The 22,020-nt window shown below is 53.9% G+C and overlaps 2 protein-coding genes across 3 annotated transcripts; one reads left to right on the top strand and one right to left on the bottom strand.

Moving 5' to 3' along the window:
- Positions 1 to 2,329: 2,329 nt before the first annotated feature.
- Positions 2,330 to 5,063, bottom strand: LOC142014922 (general transcription factor II-I repeat domain-containing protein 2A-like). Of its 2 annotated transcripts, none has more exons than XM_074998204.1 (2): positions 4,384 to 5,063; positions 2,330 to 3,823 (listed from the first exon to the last, which is right to left on the bottom strand). In XM_074998204.1, exons 1-2 carry the CDS (start codon positions 4,429 to 4,431, stop codon positions 2,705 to 2,707), a joined length of 1,167 nt encoding a protein of 388 aa, XP_074854305.1. In that variant the 5' UTR covers positions 4,432 to 5,063; the 3' UTR covers positions 2,330 to 2,704. The 2 variants fall into 2 exon arrangements, with proteins under 2 accessions (XP_074854305.1, XP_074854304.1); XM_074998203.1 differs by having other exon boundaries at positions 2,332 to 2,555; positions 2,698 to 5,063.
- A 959-nt stretch (positions 5,064 to 6,022) lies between these two features.
- RNF40 (ring finger protein 40) lies at positions 6,023 to 16,388 on the top strand. Its single transcript, XM_074998185.1, has 20 exons — positions 6,023 to 6,100; positions 6,702 to 6,904; positions 7,107 to 7,274; positions 7,669 to 7,834; positions 8,028 to 8,261; positions 8,379 to 8,500; positions 8,660 to 8,806; positions 9,057 to 9,131; positions 9,348 to 9,467; positions 9,704 to 9,883; positions 10,142 to 10,277; positions 10,744 to 10,865; positions 11,280 to 11,713; positions 11,819 to 11,936; positions 12,855 to 13,004; positions 13,146 to 13,358; positions 14,322 to 14,447; positions 15,344 to 15,484; positions 15,571 to 15,672; positions 15,767 to 16,388. The coding sequence occupies exons 2-20, from the start codon at positions 6,773 to 6,775 to the stop codon at positions 15,941 to 15,943; spliced, it is 3,063 nt and encodes a 1,020-aa protein (XP_074854286.1). The 5' UTR covers positions 6,023 to 6,100; positions 6,702 to 6,772; the 3' UTR covers positions 15,944 to 16,388.
- The last annotated feature ends 5,632 nt before the right edge of the window (positions 16,389 to 22,020 follow it).

Below are 22,020 nucleotides of genomic sequence, written 5' to 3'. Positions count from 1 at the left end.
AAATTTTTGCAGGTTAGGTCCATAAATGGCTATTAGCCAGGGATAAAGTATGGTGCCCTAGCCTTCAGAACAAGGGCAGGAGATGGATGGCAGGAGATAAATCACTTGATCATTGTCTTCTGTTCTCCTTCTCTGGGGCACCTGGCATTGGCCACCGTCGGCAGATGGGATGCTGGGCTGGATGGACCTTTGGTCTGACCCAGTATGGCCATTCTTATGTTCTTATGTTCTTAAAGGATCTCCAGTGGTCAGATAGTCCAGCCCCCATTCCTGGATTCAAACAAATCTAGATGATCCCTGAGAACGGTTCTTAAAAACCTCCAATCATGGTGATTTCTACTGCCTCCCTCGGAACCTGATTTCCATGGGACTAGCCTTATAATTGGAAGTTTTTCCTAATCTCCAACCTAAATCTCACTTGCTGTAGATTAAGCCCATTATTCTTTGTTCTGCCCTGGATGAACATGGAGAACAACTGATCACTGTTTGCTTTAGAACAGCCCTTATCTTGTTTTAATGACTGTAAATAGGTCCCCGGCAGTCTTCTTTTCTCTTTTTACCCCTTCCTCACAGATCAGCTTTACCAAACCTTTTGTCTTGTTTGTTGCTCTCCTCTGGATTCTCTCGAATTTGTTCACATCATTCCTGAAGTGCAGTATCCACAGTACTCCAGCTCGGCCTGGGCCATTGCTGACCAGAGCACGACAATTATTTCTGCAGTGCCCCTGTTAAAATGGCTCTGAATAACTCCCCAGAATGTTACCTTTTTTCCCCAACAGCATCATTGTTCACTCGCATTCGTTTTCCCCTACACCTCCCGCTCCTTTCCGGCAGTTCACTCCCATTGTGTTGTCATGCATGTGATTTTCCTTCCATAGGGAAATATTTTCCATTTGCCTTTATTCAGTTTCATCTTGGTGACTTCAGATCAATTCTCCAATTTGTCAAGCCCTTTTGGATTTGAATCCCGCCTTCTAAAATTCTTAAAATCCCTTACCACTTGATGGCTTCTGCAAATCTTATACGCATCCTCTCTGATCCATTACCTTAGTCACTGAAAAATATTGACTAATACCTGACCCAGGTCTGAGCCCTGCAGGATGCAGCTGGATACGCTCCCAAAGATTAACAGGGAACCACTGTTTACGCCTTTCAACCAGGTCTGCTCGACTGTAATTTCACATAGATCCCACTACCTCAGTTTGCTCATGAGAATGTCACGCAGGACGGAGTCCAAACCTTATTAAAATTGGCTTATAATCGACAGATGTCTGCCAAGTGTTTCAGTGTTTCCATGTTAATGAAACTGAACTTTCTTATGGGATGTTGTTGCTCTCTCTGCTATTAATTCACATCTGAGCTGCTCTTGAAAGGTGCAGCAGTGCACTTCTGTTGGTCACAGGTGTACAAAACTAAGAGGCCTAAGGGTTGGCCTCCACCAGAAACACTACACTAGAGGCTCTCAACATTTTGAGTGTCCCACCCCCTGCAATGCTAATAAAACTCCATGGCTGAGCTGTGTTTGAGCATTCAAAGCATGAGCAGGTAAATGAGGTGGTGAAGTTTAAGGAAATCATGCCGCTGTAGTGTCTGTCCACAGTATAAATATACCCACAATGATGAATGTTTGCAAAACTGGGGAAGTTTGGCAGATGACAAATTTTACTGAAGGAAAAGAAGTCAGGCGAGGACAATTCTTTATTTACTGGTAAGGCTGTGTTTGAGCATTCCAAGTGTGAGCAGTGTAAATGAGGTGGTGAAGTTTAAGGAGACGATGCATGTTAAGAATGTGATGGGGGAAACAGTCATGTTGAATTATGATGACAATTAAAACACTTGACTGTGATTAGGCTGCTGGTGTGTGCCCGTTACAGAGGTGACTGTCGTCCCCTTTGGGCTCCCATGTTGGTCAGTCTTGTTTCATCTGGTGCCTTGTTTGACCCCGAGACTGTCGGCCGTCTGGGGCAGCAACTGTTGTAGCACAAGGGGGGCGTGGGCTGATCGTCGGGGTATGGCGATGCTGATCAGATCACGTACAAGTGACAAAATGGCTAATGACTGAGGTGACGTCGTGCGTTACTGAACGCTCCCCCTCAGTGAGGTGATGACTATTTAGCAGGCAACTGCCACTGGCAGTTCTGCAATCAGACAGTGAATATTTGCGTGTTGGTAACTATGAGCAAGTGGCCAAGTCTTAGGTCACCCCCATTCACCCAGTGCAGAAGTTGGCAGCGAAAACAGCAAGAAGAGTCCTTTTTTTTTTTAATTCAGTGAAAATCTCAATAAATTCAAGAGCCGCAATGCATGTGAATGCAAAACAATTCTTAAGGAATAACATGAAACCATGTTTTGTCCCCCTGTTTTAAGAACAGGGCACACAGTGATTTGTGATGTGATTCACATTTACTGTACAATGTTCACAAACTTTTTACCTATTCTGTTTCCTCACACTTGACATGTGTGTGTTTGTACCACTGTCTTCTTGATTTAATTCCCCTACCTTCTTTCTCTTTCTTTCTCTCTCTCTGGAGGATACTAGTGTCATCTGCTTCTGCCTGTCAGATCGGTAAGTATAGAGAGACAAACAGTTATGATGTTTCAAACAAAATGAACTGTTAATGTGAATTAATATCAACAAAACAGGATGTTTGTTTATTTTCAGTATCCTACATATAACCGATAAAGTTTTCAGATTACCAGTATTTTAGTGCGATTTCTGCTGCTGAGTTTCTTCAGAGAGTCGTTCAAAGTCTGGAGAGTAGGCTGTCATTTTCAATTTCAAGCAGGACTGCAGACTTTCATCATTCAGTTGGCGTCTCAGTTTGCTTTTTATGAAATTCATATTTGAAAACACTTGCTCGCACAGGTGAGTAGATCCAAAGATGGAGAGGATACTAAATGCATATCTCTTCATGTTACTATATGCATCTGGTAACGAATTCCAAACATCAAACACAATTTGGTCTTGTTTTTTAAGATCAAGCATTTCAGTCCATCTCTGCTGAACTGCCAGGGTAGATTTCTGCTTTTCTAGATCTTCGAGTTCAGTCACCAAGCCTCTGAATTTAGAAGCCCACATGTCCTTGTCCTGCATATCAGCCAATTCCAGTTCCAGTTCTGCTCGGTCCACTCCTGTAAATGTGGAAAAGTTGAGTGCAGAGGTATCAGCTTCAAGGGGTTTCAACACAAACGACAAAGTTGCCTTTTCCTTTTTAAATTCCTGAAATTGCCCAGCAAAGACTTCTTGCATTTTCAGTATCAGATTTTTTAGGTTTGCAGTGTTAAGTTCGTACTTTGTTGACTCTTTAAATTGCTTCAGTGACGGGAAATGCACCAGGGAACCTGTATCAATGTCTCTCGCAAACAACGTTAATTTTCGCTCAAATGATCGCACCTCTTCTAAAAGCAAGAGAGCTGTGTTTCCCTTTCCTTGTAGCTTTCTGTTAAGGCCATTTAAATGTGAGATGATGTCCACCATGAAGTGAAATTTCTGCAGCCACACAGGATCTTTCAGCTTTGCATATGCACAGCCCTTTTCCTGCATGAACATCTTCACGTCTTCCAGACAGCCTGCAAAATGCACAAGCACCTTTCCCTTGGAAAGCCACCGTATCTTGCTGTACTGGAGGTCGGGATATTGACAGCTGACCTCTTCAAGAAGTGCACAGAACTGCCAGTGGTTCAAGCCCTTTTTCATTATTTTGTTGATGATCTGTGTTACCAGGGTCATTACTTCCGTGATCTCAGGTGGAAAGATTTGTGCGCAGAGGGCTTCTTGATGAGTTAAGCAGTGAAACAATATCACATTATGATCCAGCATCTTCTGCAACAGAGAAACAAACCCTCGATGTGCCCCGTTCATATTTGGTGCCCCACCAGTCGCAACTGAGATGAGGTGGCTGGTGTTTATTTCTTTCATTTTTAGGCAGTCGATGACAGCTAAAAAAAAATCTTCTCCCCGCGTTTGGCCGTTGAGCGTCAGCAACTTAACAAGCTCCTCCTGGGGTCCCTCAGAATTAACGTACCTGCACAGAAGGGCAACTTGCACAATGTCATCAACATCACTTAACTCATCACAAGCAAGGGAGAAGCCTGGGGCTGTATTAATGTCCTTAATCTGCTGGCTGGTGATATCTGCGGCCATTTTTAGAGTTCTGTCCCTCACCGCTTTTGCAGACAATGGCAGATCTCTAATTTTCTGAACAATTTCATGTTTGTTTTCGAAATCACTGTACAGCTGCTCGGATACTTTGATAAAGCACTCTTTTATATACTTGCCATCCGTGAACGGCCTCCCCTGTTTCACGATCTCTTGAGCTGCCACAAAACTAGCCACAGTCATGCTACTTGGAGATTTTACCCATTCAGAGAACGTGTACTTACTTTCCAGTGCATTGCACAGCAGCGCCTCCACGGCTTCTTTTCTGGCATCTCCAGCTGGAAACCGTTCAGCAAACGTGGAGTGTTTTTTGAGAAAATGCCTCTCAAGGTTACATTTTTTGTTGTTGGCTAAGCTCTCCTCGCAGATGAGACATATAGGGAGCCCATCTGAACTGGATACAAATGCATAGGATTGGGTCCATTCAGTTTGAAATTTTCTGTTTTCCTCTTCGATTTTCCTCTTTCTTGTAGTCATTCCAAGCCCAGGCTAATTTTGCCAATTTTACTTCACGTTTAATTTCAGTTTTCTTTCCCCAAAGGTGAGTTGCCCGTCACAGCTGGAATACCCCCAGCCTCCTTTTCCTTTGTAAAATCAAGACTTTATCAGCAGCACGTTAAAAACCCAGAACAGCCGCCTATCCCACAATGCACTGCACATCTTAAAGGGGAAGTTATCCAACCTTTGAGACCACCTATTCTTTCCTGTTTAAATACGCGTTGTGCTTTGTAGGGCTTTTAGAGGTTCACCGTTTATCGAAAATAATCAGGAGGGTTTTTTATTTTGCAATTACAGAGGAAGGAGCCGCAAAGAAGTTCGCAAAGAGCCGCATAGGGCTCGGGAGCCGCAGTTTGCACACCTCTGACCTAGTCTGCGAGATCTCTCTCGGAGCTGGGAAGGGCTGGCTGCCCCTGAGCGAATCAGCTGCTACGCAGGGAAGTGCTGATGAATATTCATAGCTGCTGAATATTAACGACGTGCCCAGGGCGTGGCTCGGGGAGCGGCTCTTCGGAGCGTGAGCTGAGTGGAGGATTAAAGAGGCATGAAAGTGAAACTCATTAACTAAGTGAGGTAATTAATACTAATTAGACCATGCATATGAATGACACGACGAGCGCCAAGTAGGCAGAACACATGGATCGAGCTGTGTTAATTGGCCGGCTGATGTTAATTAGCCGCGCTGTGTTAATTAGGGTGAATACTAACGAGCCGAGCCATGCCGAGCCCGGCGATGAGGTGAATACGAATTAACCGACGCATATCAATCTCCTGGCCGACGCGCACACCTATAGTCATTGGGTTATGAATATTAATAAGTTGTGTGCAGAGGCGATTAATATTCATGAGAGGCGAGTGAGCGGTTGCCATGGCGACAGAGTAGTTTTTCTCACGGCGGCGCTCATCTGCCTTTACGCCGCTTCACTGTCCCATTATTTTCTCGGCGCCGGGTTCCCAAAATGCTTCGCACGCGTCGCCACGGCAACCCTGCCACGCCAAACAGGGAAAGTATGGAGGTAGGAACCAATCGGGGAAGACGTTACTTGACGCGTGGGAGCCTGCTAGCCAATTCCCGTGGTTTCCTTTTTACAGCCAATCTCTAGGGTCATTTTTCCGCCTGAGGGGCGTTTCAGCCAATCAGCGCATGCCTCTCTTGACGGCCGACTTCTTTGTTTCCGTCACAGGAGCCCTCTTTCATCTTCAGCCAATCCCCAGCCCGTCTCTAACTTCAACCACTCTCCGACCGGGACACCGGGCAACAAACCCCGCCTCTCCCTCGTTCTCATCCAATGGAGAAAAAAAGAGGAAACTCTCGAATTGCGCATGTGCAGAACCCCCCCTGTGGGCGAGGAAAGGGTAGGTAGTGGGAGTGCCATGAGAGCGCGTGCGCAATGAGGCCCTGGGGTGGGCCTCGGGGGTAGCGCTTTTGGGAGCGCGGTGCAGGTGAGAGCCCGGCTGAGTGCGCTGCGACCTCTTCTTAGTTCTGCGGACGGGTCTCCTGGGGTGGGGGTGCCATGGAGGTGGGGGTGATGAGGGGTGTGGGGAAGGAGATGGGGGTCCTATGGGGCAGAGAGTGAGGGTGCCTGGGGGTGCTGAGGGATGAGGGTGCTATGGGGCAGGGAGTAGAAGTGGCAAAGGAGTGTGGGCGCAATGGGGCAGTGGTGGGTGTGGTACAGAGTTAGGGTGCCATGGAGGTGGGGGTGATGAGGGGTGAGGGTGCTATGGGGAGGGAGGTGGGGGTGCTATGGGGCAGAGGGGGAGGGTACCAAGGAGTGAGGGTGCTGAGGGATGAGGGTGCTATGGGGCAGGGGATAGGAGTGACAAAGGAGTGTGAGTGTTACGGGGCATTGAGTGGATGTGGGAAGGGGTGAGGGTGCTCTGGGGCAGGGGATCACAAGGGAGTGAGGGTGCCATGGGGTAGGAGTGGCATGGACTTGGGCCAAGAGTGGTGTAGTGATGGTGGGAAGGGTACATGCTGAGTTGTGGGGTGGGGCAGAGATGACAAGGGTAGGGAGATGTCTGACCCTGACCTCTTCCCTTCCAGGTGAGGCGTAACCCCCGGGCTGACCCCCTTGCCCTGCTCCTGCTGTCCAGAGCCTCCTGACCACTGGCACCATGTCAGGGCCTGGAAGCAAGCGGGCGGCTGGGGATGGAGGCTCTGGGCCCCCTGAGAAAAAAGCCAACCAAGAGGAGAAGACAACCACCACGTTGATCGAACCCATCCGCCTGGGGGGCATCTCCTCCACGGTCAGTGCCTGGTGTGGGGACTGTCAAGACAACATGGGGGTTGGTGCACAGAGAATATCTGGGGGAGTTCAAGAGAAACCAGCGGGTATGGAAGGGATTTGGGACCCATAATTGGGCAGTTGGTGGGGGAAGAGAGTGCAAAGAGCTATGGGATGGGGGCACAGCAGGGAGCCCCTGCTGACCTACCCTTTTGCTCCCCCAGGAGGAAATGGACCTGAAGGTGCTGCAGTTTAAGAACAAGAAGCTGGCAGAGCGGTTGGAGCAGCGTCAGGCCTTCGAGGATGAGCTGCGTGAGCGCATCGAGAAGCTGGAGAAGCGTCAGGCGACTGATGATGCCACCTTGCTCATTGTCAACCGCTACTGGAGCCAGGTGAGACCACTCCCTCTCCCACGATCCCTCCCTTCCCCAGCCACGGCCCTCCCCCCACAGTCTCTCCTGCCCAGTCCTCCTCCACCTGGACTTTCCATACCCACCTCCGTACAATCCCAGCCACCGCTGTCTAGCTGCGCATTCCACGGTCGAGTCCCAATCCCCTCCACCCTGATACTCCTGTCACTCATCTCCCCCAGCCTTGCTCTGCTAGCTTCCCACCCTTGCCACTTTCTCAAGTTTTTTACCATAGATTTTGTCCTCCCATAGATTCCCCTCCTGCACACGCATCTCCCCAGTCAATGGATTCCCAGTGCGGGGTGGCGAAAGGTGGTATTTGTTCCGCAGGCATGAGCCAGGCTGACTCCCTGCCCCATCTCCATTTTCCCTACAGCTGGATGAAAATGTGCAGGTCCTGCTGAGACGCTACGATGGGGACTGTGAGCCTCCACCTACCGGGACCCCTGCTCCCCAGCCTGCAGAGGAGCCCAGGCCGGAGCCAACAGCCCCAGACCCTGAGAGCACAGCCAGCCCTAGTACTGATGGCCTAGATGGAACAGGTGAGCATGGCAGGGTACCGGCTGCAGTGCTGGGACAGGACTTTGGAGGAGACGGGGTTGTGACTTGGCCAAAGGGCACCGCTGTGAGAGGGCGGGGCGCTCAGCATGGCTCGCGCTCTCCTCTCATAGGCTCTGTTGAGCTCCTCATAGCACGTAACTCGTCTCTGTTCCTCTCCGCCACATTCCGCCCCAGATGTAGCCCCACCCGATGCAGCGCCCTCCACGCCCTGGAAGGCCGGGGGGCTCCTGCTGAATGAGCCAGCCCTCTCGTTCCTGGCCACGCTGGCCAGCAGCAGCAGCGAGGAGATTGAGCTGCAGTTGCAGGAGCGCATGGAGTTCTCCAAGGCTGCTGTGTCCCGGGTGGTGGAAGTCTCCAACAAGATCCACCGGCGCACAGAGGAGCTGTGCCAGAAGATCCACACCCGTGGTGAGCCAAATGCCCCGGTTCCGCACCAGCCTGGGGAGCGGGTGGGAGCCAGCAGGTTCCAGCTGGGGCACTGGGAGTCAGGACGCCTGGGTTCTTAAAGCTTTGGCTCCTTTACAGATGATTTGGACCAGCTGGATGAGGCACTGAAGTCCTTGAACAAAGAGCTGATGAGAGAGAATCAGCGGTTGCAGGACTTGGCTATGCAGCTGCAGGAGAAACACCACAAGATCTCGCTGGAGGTAGGAGCCAGCTCCCAGGGCAGAGGGGCTGGCAGGTTCAGGGATGGGGAATGGGACAGGGGGCCTTTCCCCTTGACAGGGCACCAATGCTGACTTGAAGAGCAGGAGCTGGTTTGAAGTGGATCCCGGCACCCTTACTCCTCTCTCTGCCTGACACAGTACACAGAGCTGCAGGACAAGGTGACGTCGTCGGAGACCAAGGTGCTGGAGATGGAGACAACGGTGGAGGATCTGCAGTGGGACATTGAGAAGCTGCGCAAGAGGGAGCAGAAGCTCAACAAGCACCTTGCTGAGGCCCTGGAGCAGGTGAACTTTCCCCGTGCCCACAGATTCCTTCTTTCTCTCTCACCCACCGTCCCATCCCTGTGTCTCACTGCTCCTGTCTGCCCCTGTTGCAGCCCAGGCTGTAGTTTCTGCTGCCTGTATCTGAGTCCCACTTCTGCTCCCCTCCACCTCCCCCATGTCTGGGCCCTGCTGCTGCCTGTGCCCATTCCCCAAGCACTTGGGAGGCCTGATTGGGGTGGGGGTTGCTGATGCTCTCTCTGATCTTTTGCAGCTGAACTCTGGTTACTACGTGTCAGGCAGCTCCGGGGGCTTCCAGGGTGGGCAGATCACGCTCAGTATGCAGAAGGTGAGGGGGCAGGGAGGGGAGACGGGGATCTCTGGCATTGGGGCGGGGGGCGTTGTGTGGACCCAGTGCAGAGGGGGTGGCGGTCTCTGGCACAGGGATGGGGAGTGCCTTGGAGAAGGGAGGATCTTGAGAGTGGGCAGGTGTAGAGTCAGTCCTGGGTGGGAGGAGGCCTTAAGGTAGGAGAGAGCCTCTGTCATCTGAGCCCCGTCTCGGCAGTTCGAGATGCTGAATGCGGAGCTGGAGGAGAACCAGGAGCTGGCCAACAGCCGCATGGCTGAGCTGGAGAAGTTGCAGCAGGAGCTGCAACAGGCTGTCAGGACCAATGAGAAGCTGAAGGTAACGGGGTGGAGGGTGGTGCTCCCTGGATTCAGGCTGGTTGGTGGGGCCTGGCTGGGAGGAGAATGGGGAAAGCCGCATCCCTTGGGGCCAGGCTGGGCCATGGGCCTGGTGGGCAGCATTCCCTGGAGCCAGGCTTGCAGTGGGGCCTGACTGGGGTTAGGGGGTGGGGCCAGACCCGTGGGGAGGTGCAGGTAGAGGGTGATGCCTGTGGCAGTGACACCCCCTGCCCCCAGATGGCACTGCGGTCGCTGCCAGAGGAGGCGGTGAAGGAGACCCTGGACTACAAGGTGCTGCAGTCGCAGTTCTCGCTGCTCTACAACGAGAGCCTGCAGGTGAAGACCCAGCTGGATGAGGCACGCGCCCTGCTGCTCACCACCAAGAACAGCCACCTGCGCCACATCGAGCACATGGAGGTGAGGCTGGGGGGGAGGAGTCATAGTTGGGGGGTGGGGCTTTTTGAGGGGGTGGGGCTGGTGGGCCCGATGCACATAAGTTGATTACTGCTCTGTGCTGGAACACACCATTTGTGCTGCAGTGTGGCACTGTCCGGGGATGTACCATTCTGGCTGGGGAAGGAGGAGTCTGTGCCTTGCTGACTGTGGGCGAGCCAACGGGGGTTGGGGGAGGACAATTCCTGCCCCATGTCTCAGCTTCCGCCTGCCCCACTGCAGAGCGATGAGCTGAACCTGCAGAAGAAGCTGCGCACAGAGGTGATTCAGCTGGAGGACACGCTGGCCCAGGTGCGCAAGGAGTATGAGATGCTGCGCATTGAGTTTGAGCAGAACCTGGCTGCCAACGAGCAAGCGGGTGAGACAGACACACCCTCTCTATGCCCAGCCCTGTGGTATGTCCCGACTCCCCTGCATAGCTCAGTGGTTTGGCCCTGTGCGGCGTGCACCCCTCTCCCCCACAGTACAGCCCAGTGGGGTTGGCAGGCCCCTCGCAAGCGGAAGCTGTCTCTGTCTGCTGGGAGCTTCCATCGCCGCAGTGCCCCCCCCTCACCCAGTGTGGCTGGCCGCCCAGCTGGAGCCCCCGCGGCCCAGAGTGGTGTGTGTCCTCGCAGCAGTACCCCGCACGCCGCCCAGGGAGATTGCCCTCACTCTCAGTGCAGTGAGCTTCCTCCCAGCAGTGCCCTGGTGCGGGCTGCTTCCTGGGCACTGCTTCCCAGGATCTCTACGCTGTAGGGAGCTTTGTCCCCACTGGTGCCCTGCCACCAGTCACCCGCCCCTCCCAGCAGCTCCCATCATGCCCCTGTGTAACCTTCCCCGCCCAGGTCCCATCAACCGGGAGATGCGCCACCTGATCAGCAGCCTCCAGAACCACAACCATCAGCTGAAAGGCGACGTGCAGCGCTACAAGCGCAAGCTGCGCGAGGTGCAGGCTGAGATCAACAAGGTGAGAGCGCCCATGGGACAGGGATTGGGGCGCTCAGTGGCCCGCTCTCGGGGGAGAGGAGGCCTGGGCTGGAGGCAGGGCAGGGGAGAGGGAGCCTTTTAGAGAGATGCTATGGGGGCAGCAGGGTAGCCGCGGGAAGGGAGGGGCTGTACGCAGAGAGCCGGTGGGGGCAGGAGTGGGTCTGCTCTGGGGCGGGGTTGTGTTTAAGGATCCATGTCCATGTGGCTGGGAACGGGGGATCTGTGGAGGAAGGAGACCACTGGGGAGGGTTAATTTTAGGGGTATGCTGGGTGGGGGGTGGCAAGGAGGGGTTGTGTTCTGGGATTACCGGGTAGGTCAGGGGCAGTATGCCCAGGGCAGGGGCTAGGGAGGGGCAGCAGCCCAGGGGTCTGATGCTGTCTCTCCCTGTCCCAGATCCGGATGCAGTCGAGCAGTTTCCCCTGTAGCTCAGCTGTGCTGCCCCCGACCCCTGGGCCGGAGGATCCGGTGGGTGGGGCCCCAGCTGTGGTGGTGAAGGAGGAGGAGGGGGGCGTACCCTCGCTGGAGGTAAAGAAGGAGCCCAAGGAGGTCGTGGCAGCTGTGGTGAAGAAGGAAGAGGTGGTGCCCCCGCCTGAAGTGGTGGTGAAAAAGGAGGAGGAGGAGCCGCCTCCACCAGCCCCCCAGCTTCCCCCACCTCCCCGCATCAAGGAGCCGCCGGAGCGCCCCAAGGGAGGCCGCGGAGGGGACCGGGAGCGCTCGCGGGACCGGGAGAGGGATGGCTCAGCCCGGGAGCGCGACCGCCAGAAGGGCAGCGACGACCCCAAGAAGAAGGACTCAGACCTGCTTAAGCAGCTGCGAATTGAGCTCAAGTGAGAGAACCCTGATGTCTGGGGTGAAGGGGAAGGGAGGAGTGGGGTGGGAGGCTGGGCTGGGCTGGCTGTGCAGGGCCCTGATCCCTCTCCTCTCCTCTCCAGGAAGGCCCAGGAGAGCCAGAAGGAGATGAAGCTGCTGCTGGACATGTACAAATCAGCCCCCAAGGAGCAGAGGGACAAGGTGCAACTCATGGCTGCCGAGAAGAAGACCAAAGCTGAGGTGAGGGAGACCCTTGTGGGACGGACAGTCTAGGGGGCGAGTCTATGGCTAGGGCAGCTGTTTTTAACCGGTGTGCAGCGGCTATTTCATCAGTTTCCCCTCCCTGCAGCTCTTTGCAGAGCCAGAGCGGAGGGGAATTGATGAAGTTTCACAGCACGCTCAGATGACCCCAAACCAGCCCGGGGTTCAAGCACCAAGGCTGCCCGATTCCCAGCTAGTGCAGGGTTGGTCTGTTGCCCCTCACAGAGGCTTTGCAAAGCAGCTGAGAGAAGGAAATTGTCAACCCTGTGCTAGCTCGGACCCGGGCAGCATTGCTCCTTGGCCACACGGTGCCACCTAGGGGCTCAATCCCCCCCCGACTCCCGCAACACACACTGCAGAGAGTCAGGGAGGGTAGATTGCAAAGCTCACTAGGGAGACTGTGACCCTGGTAAACGTAAGTCAGCGTGGCGTTTGTGAGAAATCGATTCAGCAGGAAAAGTGGGTGCGCCGTGGAATTGTTCGTACCATAGAAGTGCACCATGTGACGGAAAAGGTTGGGAACCCCTGGGGTAGGGTGCAGATTGAGAGATCGGATCTGCCTGGCACTGTGAATGGGTGGGTGTGGGCTCGTGGCGGGCAGAGGAGCTGGGTGGGGGGGCATTCTGCGGCTGTGGTAGTTTCTCCTCCCTTATCAGGTGGAGGGCATTCTGGGGTGTGACATTGTCTCCCTGCCCCTGGTAGGCAGGGGGGTTCTGGGGCTGTGGACCTCTCTGTCCCAGCAGGAAGAAGGGGCCTCTGGGGTCTGATGCTGTCTCTCTGCCCTCTGCAGGTGGAGGGTGTTCGGACACTGTCACTGTCTTTCTGCCCTGGCAGGTGGAGGACCTGCGGGGTTGTGTGTGTGTTCTGGGGTGTGACGCTGTCTCTCTGCCCTACCAGGTGGAGGAGCTGCGTGGACGTGTGCGGGAGCTGGAGGAGAAGGAGAAGAAGGAGAGCAAGAAGATGGCGGATGAGGATGCCCTGCGCAAGATCAAGCTGGCAGAGGACCAGATCGAGCACCTGCAGAAGAAACTGGCTGCTACCAAGCAGGTGCTGGGATGGGGCGCAGGGGACAGGCAGGTTGTGGGAGGTTCCCTTTAATGGGTAGGGTTTGTTGTGGGGGAGAGCTGGCAGAAAGGATTTGGCTGGGGCAGTGGCCTGGCCCCCCTGACCTGGCCCCACCTGCTGCAGGAAGAGGAGGCCCTTCTGTCGGAGATGGACGTGACGGGCCAGGCCTTCGAGGACATGCAGGAGCAGAACATGCGCCTCATGCAGCAGCTGCGGGAGAAGGATGATGCCAACTTCAAGCTCATGTCCGAGCGGATCAAGTCCAACCAGATCCACAAGCTGCTGCGCGAGGAGAAGGATGAGCTGGCGGATCAGGTGTTGGCTCTCAAGTCACAGGTAGGGGGCACTGCGCCAGTGGGAGGGGGGCTCAGTAGGGGGTGCTGTCTCATCATGCTCAATTTGCTCCAGTGCACCACTAGGAGGCACTGTGCTGCAGGGAGCAGGGCTGGAGCCTCACAGTCAGTGCTGAGTCCAGTGCCCCAGAGCAGCAGTAGGGGGCGCTGCGCTGCTGGGAGCAGGACTGGGGTGCTCTCCAGAGTTCCCTCTCAGCTGTCTGGCCGCAGGGGCTCAGGGCTGCCGTGCACGGAGCTGTTGTGGCTTCCCGCCCCCCAGCTGTGGCAGCTCGGCTGCAATAAGCAAGGGGCTTTAGGGGCTGCAGACAGTAAAACCCCTGTGTTCCCGGCCAGACCTTCCTGGCAAGGTGGGGAGGTGGCTCTGCATGCTGCTGTTCCTTCCGCCTGGCTGCATCCCTGCAAGCGACGGAGGCTCTGTCCCCACCCTACCCTCACTCGGAGGCTTCGCCCATGTATCTCTCATTGGCCGGGAGTTGTGACCAATGGGAGCTGCAGGTGGGAATATCCCCACTCACCTACAGGCAGCAAGAGCCCTGGGGAACCCCCTGTTTTCCCCGCTGAGAGCATCAGTCCTGAGCTCCCTCCTAGACCCCACACCCCCAGCCCTCTCCTGGGGCTCTCACCCAGGGCCCGTATCCCCATCCAGTCGCCTCCCAGACACCTCAACCCCAGCCCCACCCCAGAGCCCCCGTTCCCCAGCCTGAGCCCCCTCCCACACTCTGAACCCCTGAGCCCCACCCGTGCCGCTGATCATCCACATACAGAATGAATTTTATCCTGTGCGCCCAAGTGGAGGCATCAGCTCCATAGTATCACTTCTAACAAAATGAATTCTGCACATGGAGATTAAAAATGAGCTGGAACACTGGTTCTCTCACCTGGCAGGCAAGGCAGTGTACAGCTGGCTGGCGGCAGGTGGTGCTCCCCTGACTGGGCTGTGTTACAGGTGGATGCCCAGCTGCTGGTGGTACAGAAGCTGGAGGAGAAGGAGCGGGTGCTGCAGGGGAACCTGGGCACAGTGGAGAAGGAGTTGACCCTGCGTAGCCAGGCCCTTGAGCTCAACAAGAGGAAGGTGAGGTGGGGGGACAGGGCTCTGGGTCCCAGCACCTCCTGTTCTCCCACAGCAGGTCAGGCACCTGTTCTGAGCCCTTTGTCCTATCAGGAGCCAGGCAGCCACAAGTCAGCTGGGATCCAGCGTTGGAGAGGGTTTTTGTCTGCACGGGAGGAGAGTCCTCTCTAATCAGTGCCCCTCCTAGCAGGACATCCATTGTTGGTGCCTCTCCTTAAGCTCTGTGTGTTTGTGAGCCAGATGTTAACTTGGCTGCCTCAGCCCAGCCGCCTTGTACTCAAGACTCTCTCTGCCTTGTGGTCCATAACACGGCAGGCTGTCCTGAGGTGTGGACCCTGCGCACCTGATCTTCTGCAGAAGCTAGGCCAGGCCTCACTCCCTCTGCCCAAAGGGTCACCTGCCCAATTCTGCTCAAGGGTGGGGAAAGCGAGTCACCCGTTACAAGTATCAGAGAGGTACCTGAGTTAGTCTGTGTCTTCAAAAACACCAAGAAGTCCTGCGGCACCTTTTGGACTAACAGATATTTTGGAGCATCAGCTTTAATGGGCAAAGACCCGCTTCATCAGATGCATGAGGGGTCTTTGCCCACGAAACCTCATGCTCCAAAATATCGGTTAGTCTATAAGGTGCTACAGGACTTCTTGTTGTTTTCGTAGAAGTTAGTTTTAAAGGTGGTACAGAAATGCCCATGGCTGCTGGTGGCACTGCTGGAGGGAAGCTCACAACATTGGGCTGGACTTTCTGCCTGGGGCCTTAGTGGGGGGAAGCAGGCTGGGTAAGCTGGCCGTGCTTCGAGGTGTTCCTCTGCGGGCATATTACCGCGGGGGAAGATTACTATGCCATAGCCACTGCTTGAGGGAAGCTCACAGCAATGACACTCTCCCCCAACTCCCCTCCAGGCGGTGGAAGCGGCCCAGCTGGCCGAGGACCTGAAGGTGCAGCTGGAGCATGTGCAGTGCAAGCTGAAGGAGATCCAGGCCTGCATGGCTGAGAACCGGGCTGCCAAGGAGAAGGAGTCCTTCAACCTCAAGAGAGCCCAGGTCGGGGGCAGGGCCTGGGGGGCATATTAGGGGAGGGGCAGGAGAAGGCCCCCATCCCCTTGCTGATTGGCTCCTCCCCCCTGCAGGAGGACATCTCCCGTCTGCGACGGAAGCTGGAGAAGCAGAAGAAGGTGGAGGTGTACGCTGACGCTGATGAGATCCTGCAGGAAGAGATCAAGGAGTACAAGGTGAGGAGGGGGTGATGGGCGGTGCCCCGGCCCTGGGGACTGAGGGGAAGGGACCCAGCCCAATAACATGGGCGGTGTGCTCCCTGTCCCCCAGGCCAAGCTGACCTGCCCCTGCTGCAACACACGCAAGAAGGACGCGGTGCTCACCAAGTGCTTCCACGTCTTCTGCTTTGACTGCGTCAAGACGCGCTACGACACCCGCCAGCGCAAGTGCCCGAAGTGCAATGCAGCCTTTGGTGCCAACGACTTCCACCGCATCTACATCAGCTGAGCGCCCCCAGGGCACTGCGGAGCCTTCCCCCACCCCACCCCACCCCACCCCACCTGCCTTCCCTTCCACAGAACTCCAGGGTCTGCTGCGGGGAGGTGTCCCTCCTCTGTCCCACATGCTGCCAGGGTCCACTTGACCTGTCCCTGTAGATACCCACCCCCGACACACATGTGCCCAATCCTCTGAGGATCTGCTCCTCCCAGTTCTCTGCATCCTGCCCCGGGTTCTGCTGGGTCCCCTGGGGCTGGTCTCCTGCTACTCTTTGAACCCGAGTGAGAGCCCTGTGGTGCCGAGAGGCTGGCCCCTTGAGGGTGAAGGGTCGCAGGGCAGCAGCCCACTGCTTGTGGCGGGAGGGACTGCTCGTTCTCTTTGGATTTTATTTTATTTTTAAATATGTTTATGTGGGAAATAAAGGTTGCAGAGTCCCACCGGGGCCAGATCCCCACCTGGGAGAGTCCGTCTTGGTGCCTGGCGAAGGGAAGGGCTGGAGGACTCCATACATGGGCCTTGCACTAGCATGGGCAGCTTTTACAGTGTTAACCCCGTGGTTGACTTGGGCTGAAGGCTCTTTAATTGCAGCATCGAGTTATGGGTTTGGTCTGAATCCAAGGCTCTAGGACCCTGTGAGGTGTGAGGGTCCCAGGTCATGGTCTCCACCACAGGTCAGCAAGACTGTCAAGTATTATCGTCCAGACTGTCCCACACCGGTGTGTGAACTGCAGCCTGTTCTTAAATACCTCCAGGGAAAAAGATGCCTCACCCTCACTCGTAACCTGTACCAGTACTTAACTCCCCGACAGGCTGTTGTTCATAACATCCAGCTTAAATCTCTCTTGCGTTAATGTAAACCCATTACCTTTGTCCTGTCCTTTGCCTACAGAGAGGACAATATCTTCCTTCTCTTTGTAACCACTGCTTACCTCTTGGAGATTGTCATCATGGCCCCCTGCAGTCTTAAACCCAGTTTTTAACTTGTCATGTTTTCTAGACTTCTTTGTTGTTGCCTGGACGTCCTCTAACTTGTCCATATTTGAGACCTTGTCACTTCCAAGTACAGCGGAAGAATTACTTCTCCCATCTTTCTGATGACACGTCTCCCAATGGTTGTGTCAGAGGAGTCACCGTGTTAGTCTGTATCTGCAAAAATAACAGGTAGTCCTGGGGCACCTTACAGACCAACAGAATTTTTGGAGCATCAGCTTTGGTGGGCAGAGACCTGCTTCATCAGCTGCCTATGTCTGAGGAGGTGGGTTTTTGTCCACAAAAGCTTTTGCTCCAAAAATTCTGTTAGTCTGTCGAGTGCCCCAGGACTTCTCCTTTTTTTCAGAACGATCCGGGTTTTTTACAATACTATTGTGTTGTTGACGCGTAGTTTGTGGTCCAGGATCGCCCCCCAGATCCTCCTCTGTGGTAGTCCTTTCTGGGCCACTGTCACCCCTGTTGTACCCTCCTCCTACCTCGAGTCCTTTGCATTTGCCTTATTGTATTTCACCCTATTTCTTTGACTGTTTCTCCAGTTTTCCAGGATCTTATTAAGTTTCTTGCCCCCTGAAGTGCTTTTAACCCTTCCCAGCTTGGCATTGCCTGCAGGTTTTATACTCTCATCCCTTGTTAAACGGGTACTTTACTTACAAGTACCCGCTTAAGCGAGGGACACACACATCTACCTTTGTTCACTGCACAAGTGAACTCTCCCCACTCATATGAGCCTAACCTCCTCCCCATGGCACCAATCCACTGCAGCCTGAACCCACCCCCCGCTGGCCCTGCAGACCCAAACTGCCACAGCCTCACCCCCACATAGACCCAAACTGCCACAGCCTGACTCCCCCCCATGGACCCGACCTGCCAGAGCCTGAACCCCTCTTCCCACCTGCCCCCGCATGGACCCAACCCGCCAGCAAGTTTTAACCCTCCCTCCTGCTCATGACCCCAAACTGCCCCCAGCCTTTAACCCTCCCCAGCCCCCAAACCCAAGGTTCACTTACCTTTCAGAAGCAGTACAACCTGCTGCTGCTCCTGCCCCAAGTTAGGAGCACTAGGGACCAATCAGAGACTTTTACGTGTATTTTAATGGTAATTTAATGTCCTCCTTACGAATTTTCGCCTACGAGCACAAAGTTGGGAACCGATTGTGCTCGTGTAGCGAGGGATGAGTGATGATGTGCTTTGTGTGACATTGTCCAAATCATTTATGAAGATGATGGAATTGGGCCCAGGACAGATCCCTGAAGGACCCCGCATGAGGGGCTCTTCCACCTTGACTGTGAACCACAGCCACCCAGTTGTGCACCCGCTTCCTTCACCTGCACACTATTTTCCTAGTTTACCTGAGAGAATCAGAATCATATAGAACTGGAAGGGACCTTGAAAGGTCATCAGGTCCGGTCCCCTGCACTCACAAGCAGGCCTTAATGCCACCCTAAGTCTTGAAAGCCCTCCTCAAGGACTGAACTCACAGTCCTGGGTTTACAAGGTCAATGCTGTAAAGTTTGTGAGATGGGATCAAAAGCCTCACTAGAGTTGAGATGTGTAACATCTACTTGCTTCCCCCTTCTGGGCCACACGTCTTGCAGGCCTGTCCGAAAAAGGCCATTAGGTTGGTTTGATATGACAAATTCAGGTTGCCTGTTGCTTCTCACCTGATTTTCTTCTAGGAGCTTACAAGTTGTGTGTTTCCTCCATTATCTTTCTGGGTTTGGAGTTAAATTTAGTCATAGAATCCTAGGGCTAGAAGAGACCTCAGGAGGTCATCGAGTCTAGCCCTTGGCCTAACCAACCCCAACTAAATCATCCCAGGCAGGGCTTTGTCAAGTTGGGACTTAAAAACCTCTAAGGATGGAGATTTCACCACCCATCTAGGTGTGACTCATCTGACCTTATTTCCCTTTCTACAAATAGGCAGTAGATTTGCCCTTTTCCAGTCTTCTGGTATCTCTCCCACCCTCCAGGAGTTCTCAGAGATACTTTGTTAATGGCTCTGAGATCTCTGCAGCTGGTTCATTAACTATTTCAGGTTGTCAAAACAAAAAAAGCGGTCAAGTAGCACTTTAAAGACTAACAAAATAATTCATTAGGTGAGCTTTCATGGGACAGACCCACTTCTTCAGACCATAGCCAGTTCTGGTCTGGCTATGGTCCAAAGAAGTGGGTCTGTCCCATGAAAGCTCACCACCTAATAAATTATTTTGTTAGTCTTTAAAGTGCTACTTGACTGCTCTTTTGTTTTGATAGTATATAGACTTGCGTGGCTTTCTCTCTCTTACTATTCCACTTTGTATTTCATCAGACCCTGATGGCTTGAACACATCTTAACTCGTTCTTTCCCTGTTTTAGCCTCCAATTCTACCCCACTTGCAGCGTTGTTCGCTGTGTTAGACATGTATCGTGGCTAATCTGTTCCAGGAAACTGAAACCAAAGAGGCAATTTAATGCTGGCTGTTGGTGCACTTTTTGTCATTATCTTTCCTTCCTTAAGAGTAACGGGCCCAGCCCAGCCTTGGTCTTCCACCTGTTCCTAATGTAGTTGTAAAATGTTCCCTTGTTACCCTTTATGCTCCCAGCTATGGAACCTTGTTTAGTGCTGCGGACGTCAGAACTTTGTCCCTACGTACGTGCTCTATTGTTTTTAATACTCAGCCTTTGTAATTTGACCTACTTTCCACTTTTTGTATGACTGCTTTTGATGATGGGGTTTGGCTAGGGTGGTCTACTCTCTCCTAAGCCTGGAGATCAGGGGAAATGGGTGGATCAGCAGAAAAGGGAGGCTAACCCCGCCACCCTCCATCCTCTTTCCTCTCTGCCTGTGGCTCCCTCCTTTCCTGTTGTCTTATGTCCCTTGCTGCAGCCAGCGGCTCCTCTCCCCGCTTGCTGGCCCTCCTGTGCCCAGGCCAGGCTGCCTCACCCCCAAGCATGTTGCAGGCAGAAACGCCTCCAGCCCCAGAGTGCAAGGTGGGTGCTGCAAGATGCAGATTACCCAGTGGATGGTGCCCTCGACTGCAACACCAGTCAGGGCACCTGCTCTAGCTTCCCCAGGTCCTTGCCACAGGCTCTCAGGTCCCAGTCCAACCCAAGCTTGCCCTGCCGGAGGGGGCATGCTGGGAGCAGAACATAGATGGGGCTGTACTAGGCTGTTTGGGTGCAGGTGATGGGGGTTCTGCCTCCCCCCACTTGTGATACCTGCCTCCTGTGACTGGTGCGACTTTACTCACTAACGTTCCTTTAAAACCTGCCAAGTCCCCTCACTCTTGTCTCCCTTAAACTTGCTGCTCACGGGTTCTTCCCTGCCCATGCTGTGCCTGCCAACCACCGCCTTCTCAAGTTCCATGGGCTTTAGTCTGGTCTGTTTTCAGTCCTGCCAGTCTTTGAAATTAGGAGCTTGACCTTGTCACAATCACATGAGTGGTGCTGGAACTCTTTTAAGAGGAGGGTGCTGAAAGCCAGACCCCTCCTTCCTCTTCCACACACACTAGTGTCCCCTCTTTTTTTCCTTCCCTGGGCAGAATAAATTTTACATGCACAGAGGCGTGTGTGGATGTGCACCATTAATAGCCCAGAGCGCTGCCAAGAGGAGGTCTTCTGCCGTGACACCATGGCTGCCTTTCAGGGAGGTGGACTCACTACGCCAGGGTTTCCCAGTTTTACTTGGCCACGGAACCCTTTTAAACTCAAAAGAATTTTGTGGAATCCTGTTCCCAGGCTCTACCTCCCTCAGCTTCCAAACCTGCCCCTCTCTTCAGGCTTTACCCCACATCCCCAGGATTAACCCACCTCAGCCCCAAACTGGCCCCCTCACCCATCCATGGGCCATGGGGAGGGAAGGCTGGTGGGGAGATGCTCTGCTGGTGGAGGGGGAGCTGAGCCATGCCCAGTGGAGGGGTGGGGCCAGTGGGGTCGCGGGGCGAGTGAGAAGTTCTGTGGCTCTCTGCCCTGCCACCGCTGAAATAGCAGGACTATATTCAGTTGGTTGAAGGGCTGGATCCCTCCCGCCGGCTGTTAAACCAATTCAGTTGAGCGGTGCTGTTTGAGTGGCGGCAGGGCAGGGAGCCACCGAGGAGTCAGCTCTTGTGATGGAATTTTCTTGTGGAAATTTTCACTTTGGTTCTTTGGACCACCATTTGGGGAACATTGCACTATGCCCAAGAGCGAGCTCCTTCCTATCAGCCGCGAAGGGCTTCAGTCACGGGCTCTGCTGTGCAGCTCCACGACTTCAAGTGTAGGTTTGCCCAAGGCTTGTGCTTGGAGGAGGGGTAGCTCAATGGTTTGCACATGGGCCTGCTAAACCCAGCATTGTAAGCTCAGTCCTTGAGGAGCCCATTTAGGGAGTGGGGCAAATAAATGTCGGGGATGGTGCTTGGCCCTGCCAAGAGGGCAGGGGGCTGGACTAGATGACCTCCCAAGGTTCCTTCCAGTTCTAGGAAAGGTGTATCCACAATTTTTTCTTCCAAAGTATCAGAGGGGAGGCTGAGTTAGTCTATATCTTCCAAAACAACACAAAGTCTTGTGGCATCTTACAAACTTTCAGATATTTTGGAGCATAAGCTTGCGTGGGCAAAGACCCGTTTCATCAGATGCATCTGACAAAGCAGGTCTTTGCCCACAAAAGCTCATGCTCCAAAATATCTGAGAGTCTATAAGGTGCCACAGAACTTCTTGTTTCAAAAAGCCTCATCCACCTCTTCCTCGTTTGAGGGCCTCCCTGTGCCCTCCCCTTCAATTTTACTTCTGTCATCCTTTCTTGGAGAAAGTCAGTAATGCGCCTCCCTTCTCTTGCAGTCGCACTGTGATGCAGCTTTGACAAATGCCTCTTCCCTTTTCCCCTCTGCCCTTCCTGAACAAGCTGTATCACCTGCACCATTATCCCAGCGCCAGCCTCCTGCATGGTCCCACCATGTCCTTGTGATGTCTGTCTTGGCTTAAGTGTGATTATTCACCCGCACATTGTGTTCTTCCTGTTTATTCCTCCTTCCGGCATTAATATACAGACCAGCAGGAACCCCTGTTCAAACCCACTCACCCCTCATTCCCTAGGTGGGGAGTCAGAGAATCATAGAACTGGAAGGGACCTCCCGCGGTCC

This window comes from Carettochelys insculpta, chromosome 6 (assembly GCF_033958435.1).
Source record: "Carettochelys insculpta isolate YL-2023 chromosome 6, ASM3395843v1, whole genome shotgun sequence".
NCBI classification, from domain to species: domain Eukaryota; kingdom Metazoa; phylum Chordata; order Testudines; family Carettochelyidae; genus Carettochelys; species Carettochelys insculpta.
This window is presented reverse-complemented; position numbering and strand designations above follow the sequence as displayed.

Excerpts from the sequence above, each read along its gene's own strand:
- RNF40 (XM_074998185.1), top strand. The coding sequence starts at position 6,773 with ATGTCAGGGCCTGGAAGCAAGCGGGCGGCTGGGGATGGAGGCTCTGGG. Across the intron at positions 6,905-7,106 it reads TGGGGGGCATCTCCTCCACG|GAGGAAATGGACCTGAAGGT; the intron begins GTCAGTGCCTGG and ends TTGCTCCCCCAG. Across the intron at positions 15,673-15,766 it reads AAGAGATCAAGGAGTACAAG|GCCAAGCTGACCTGCCCCTG; the intron begins GTGAGGAGGGGG and ends CCTGTCCCCCAG.
- LOC142014922 (XM_074998203.1), bottom strand. The coding sequence starts at position 4,636 with ATGACTACAAGAAAGAGGAAAATCGAAGAGGAAAACAGAAAATTTCAA.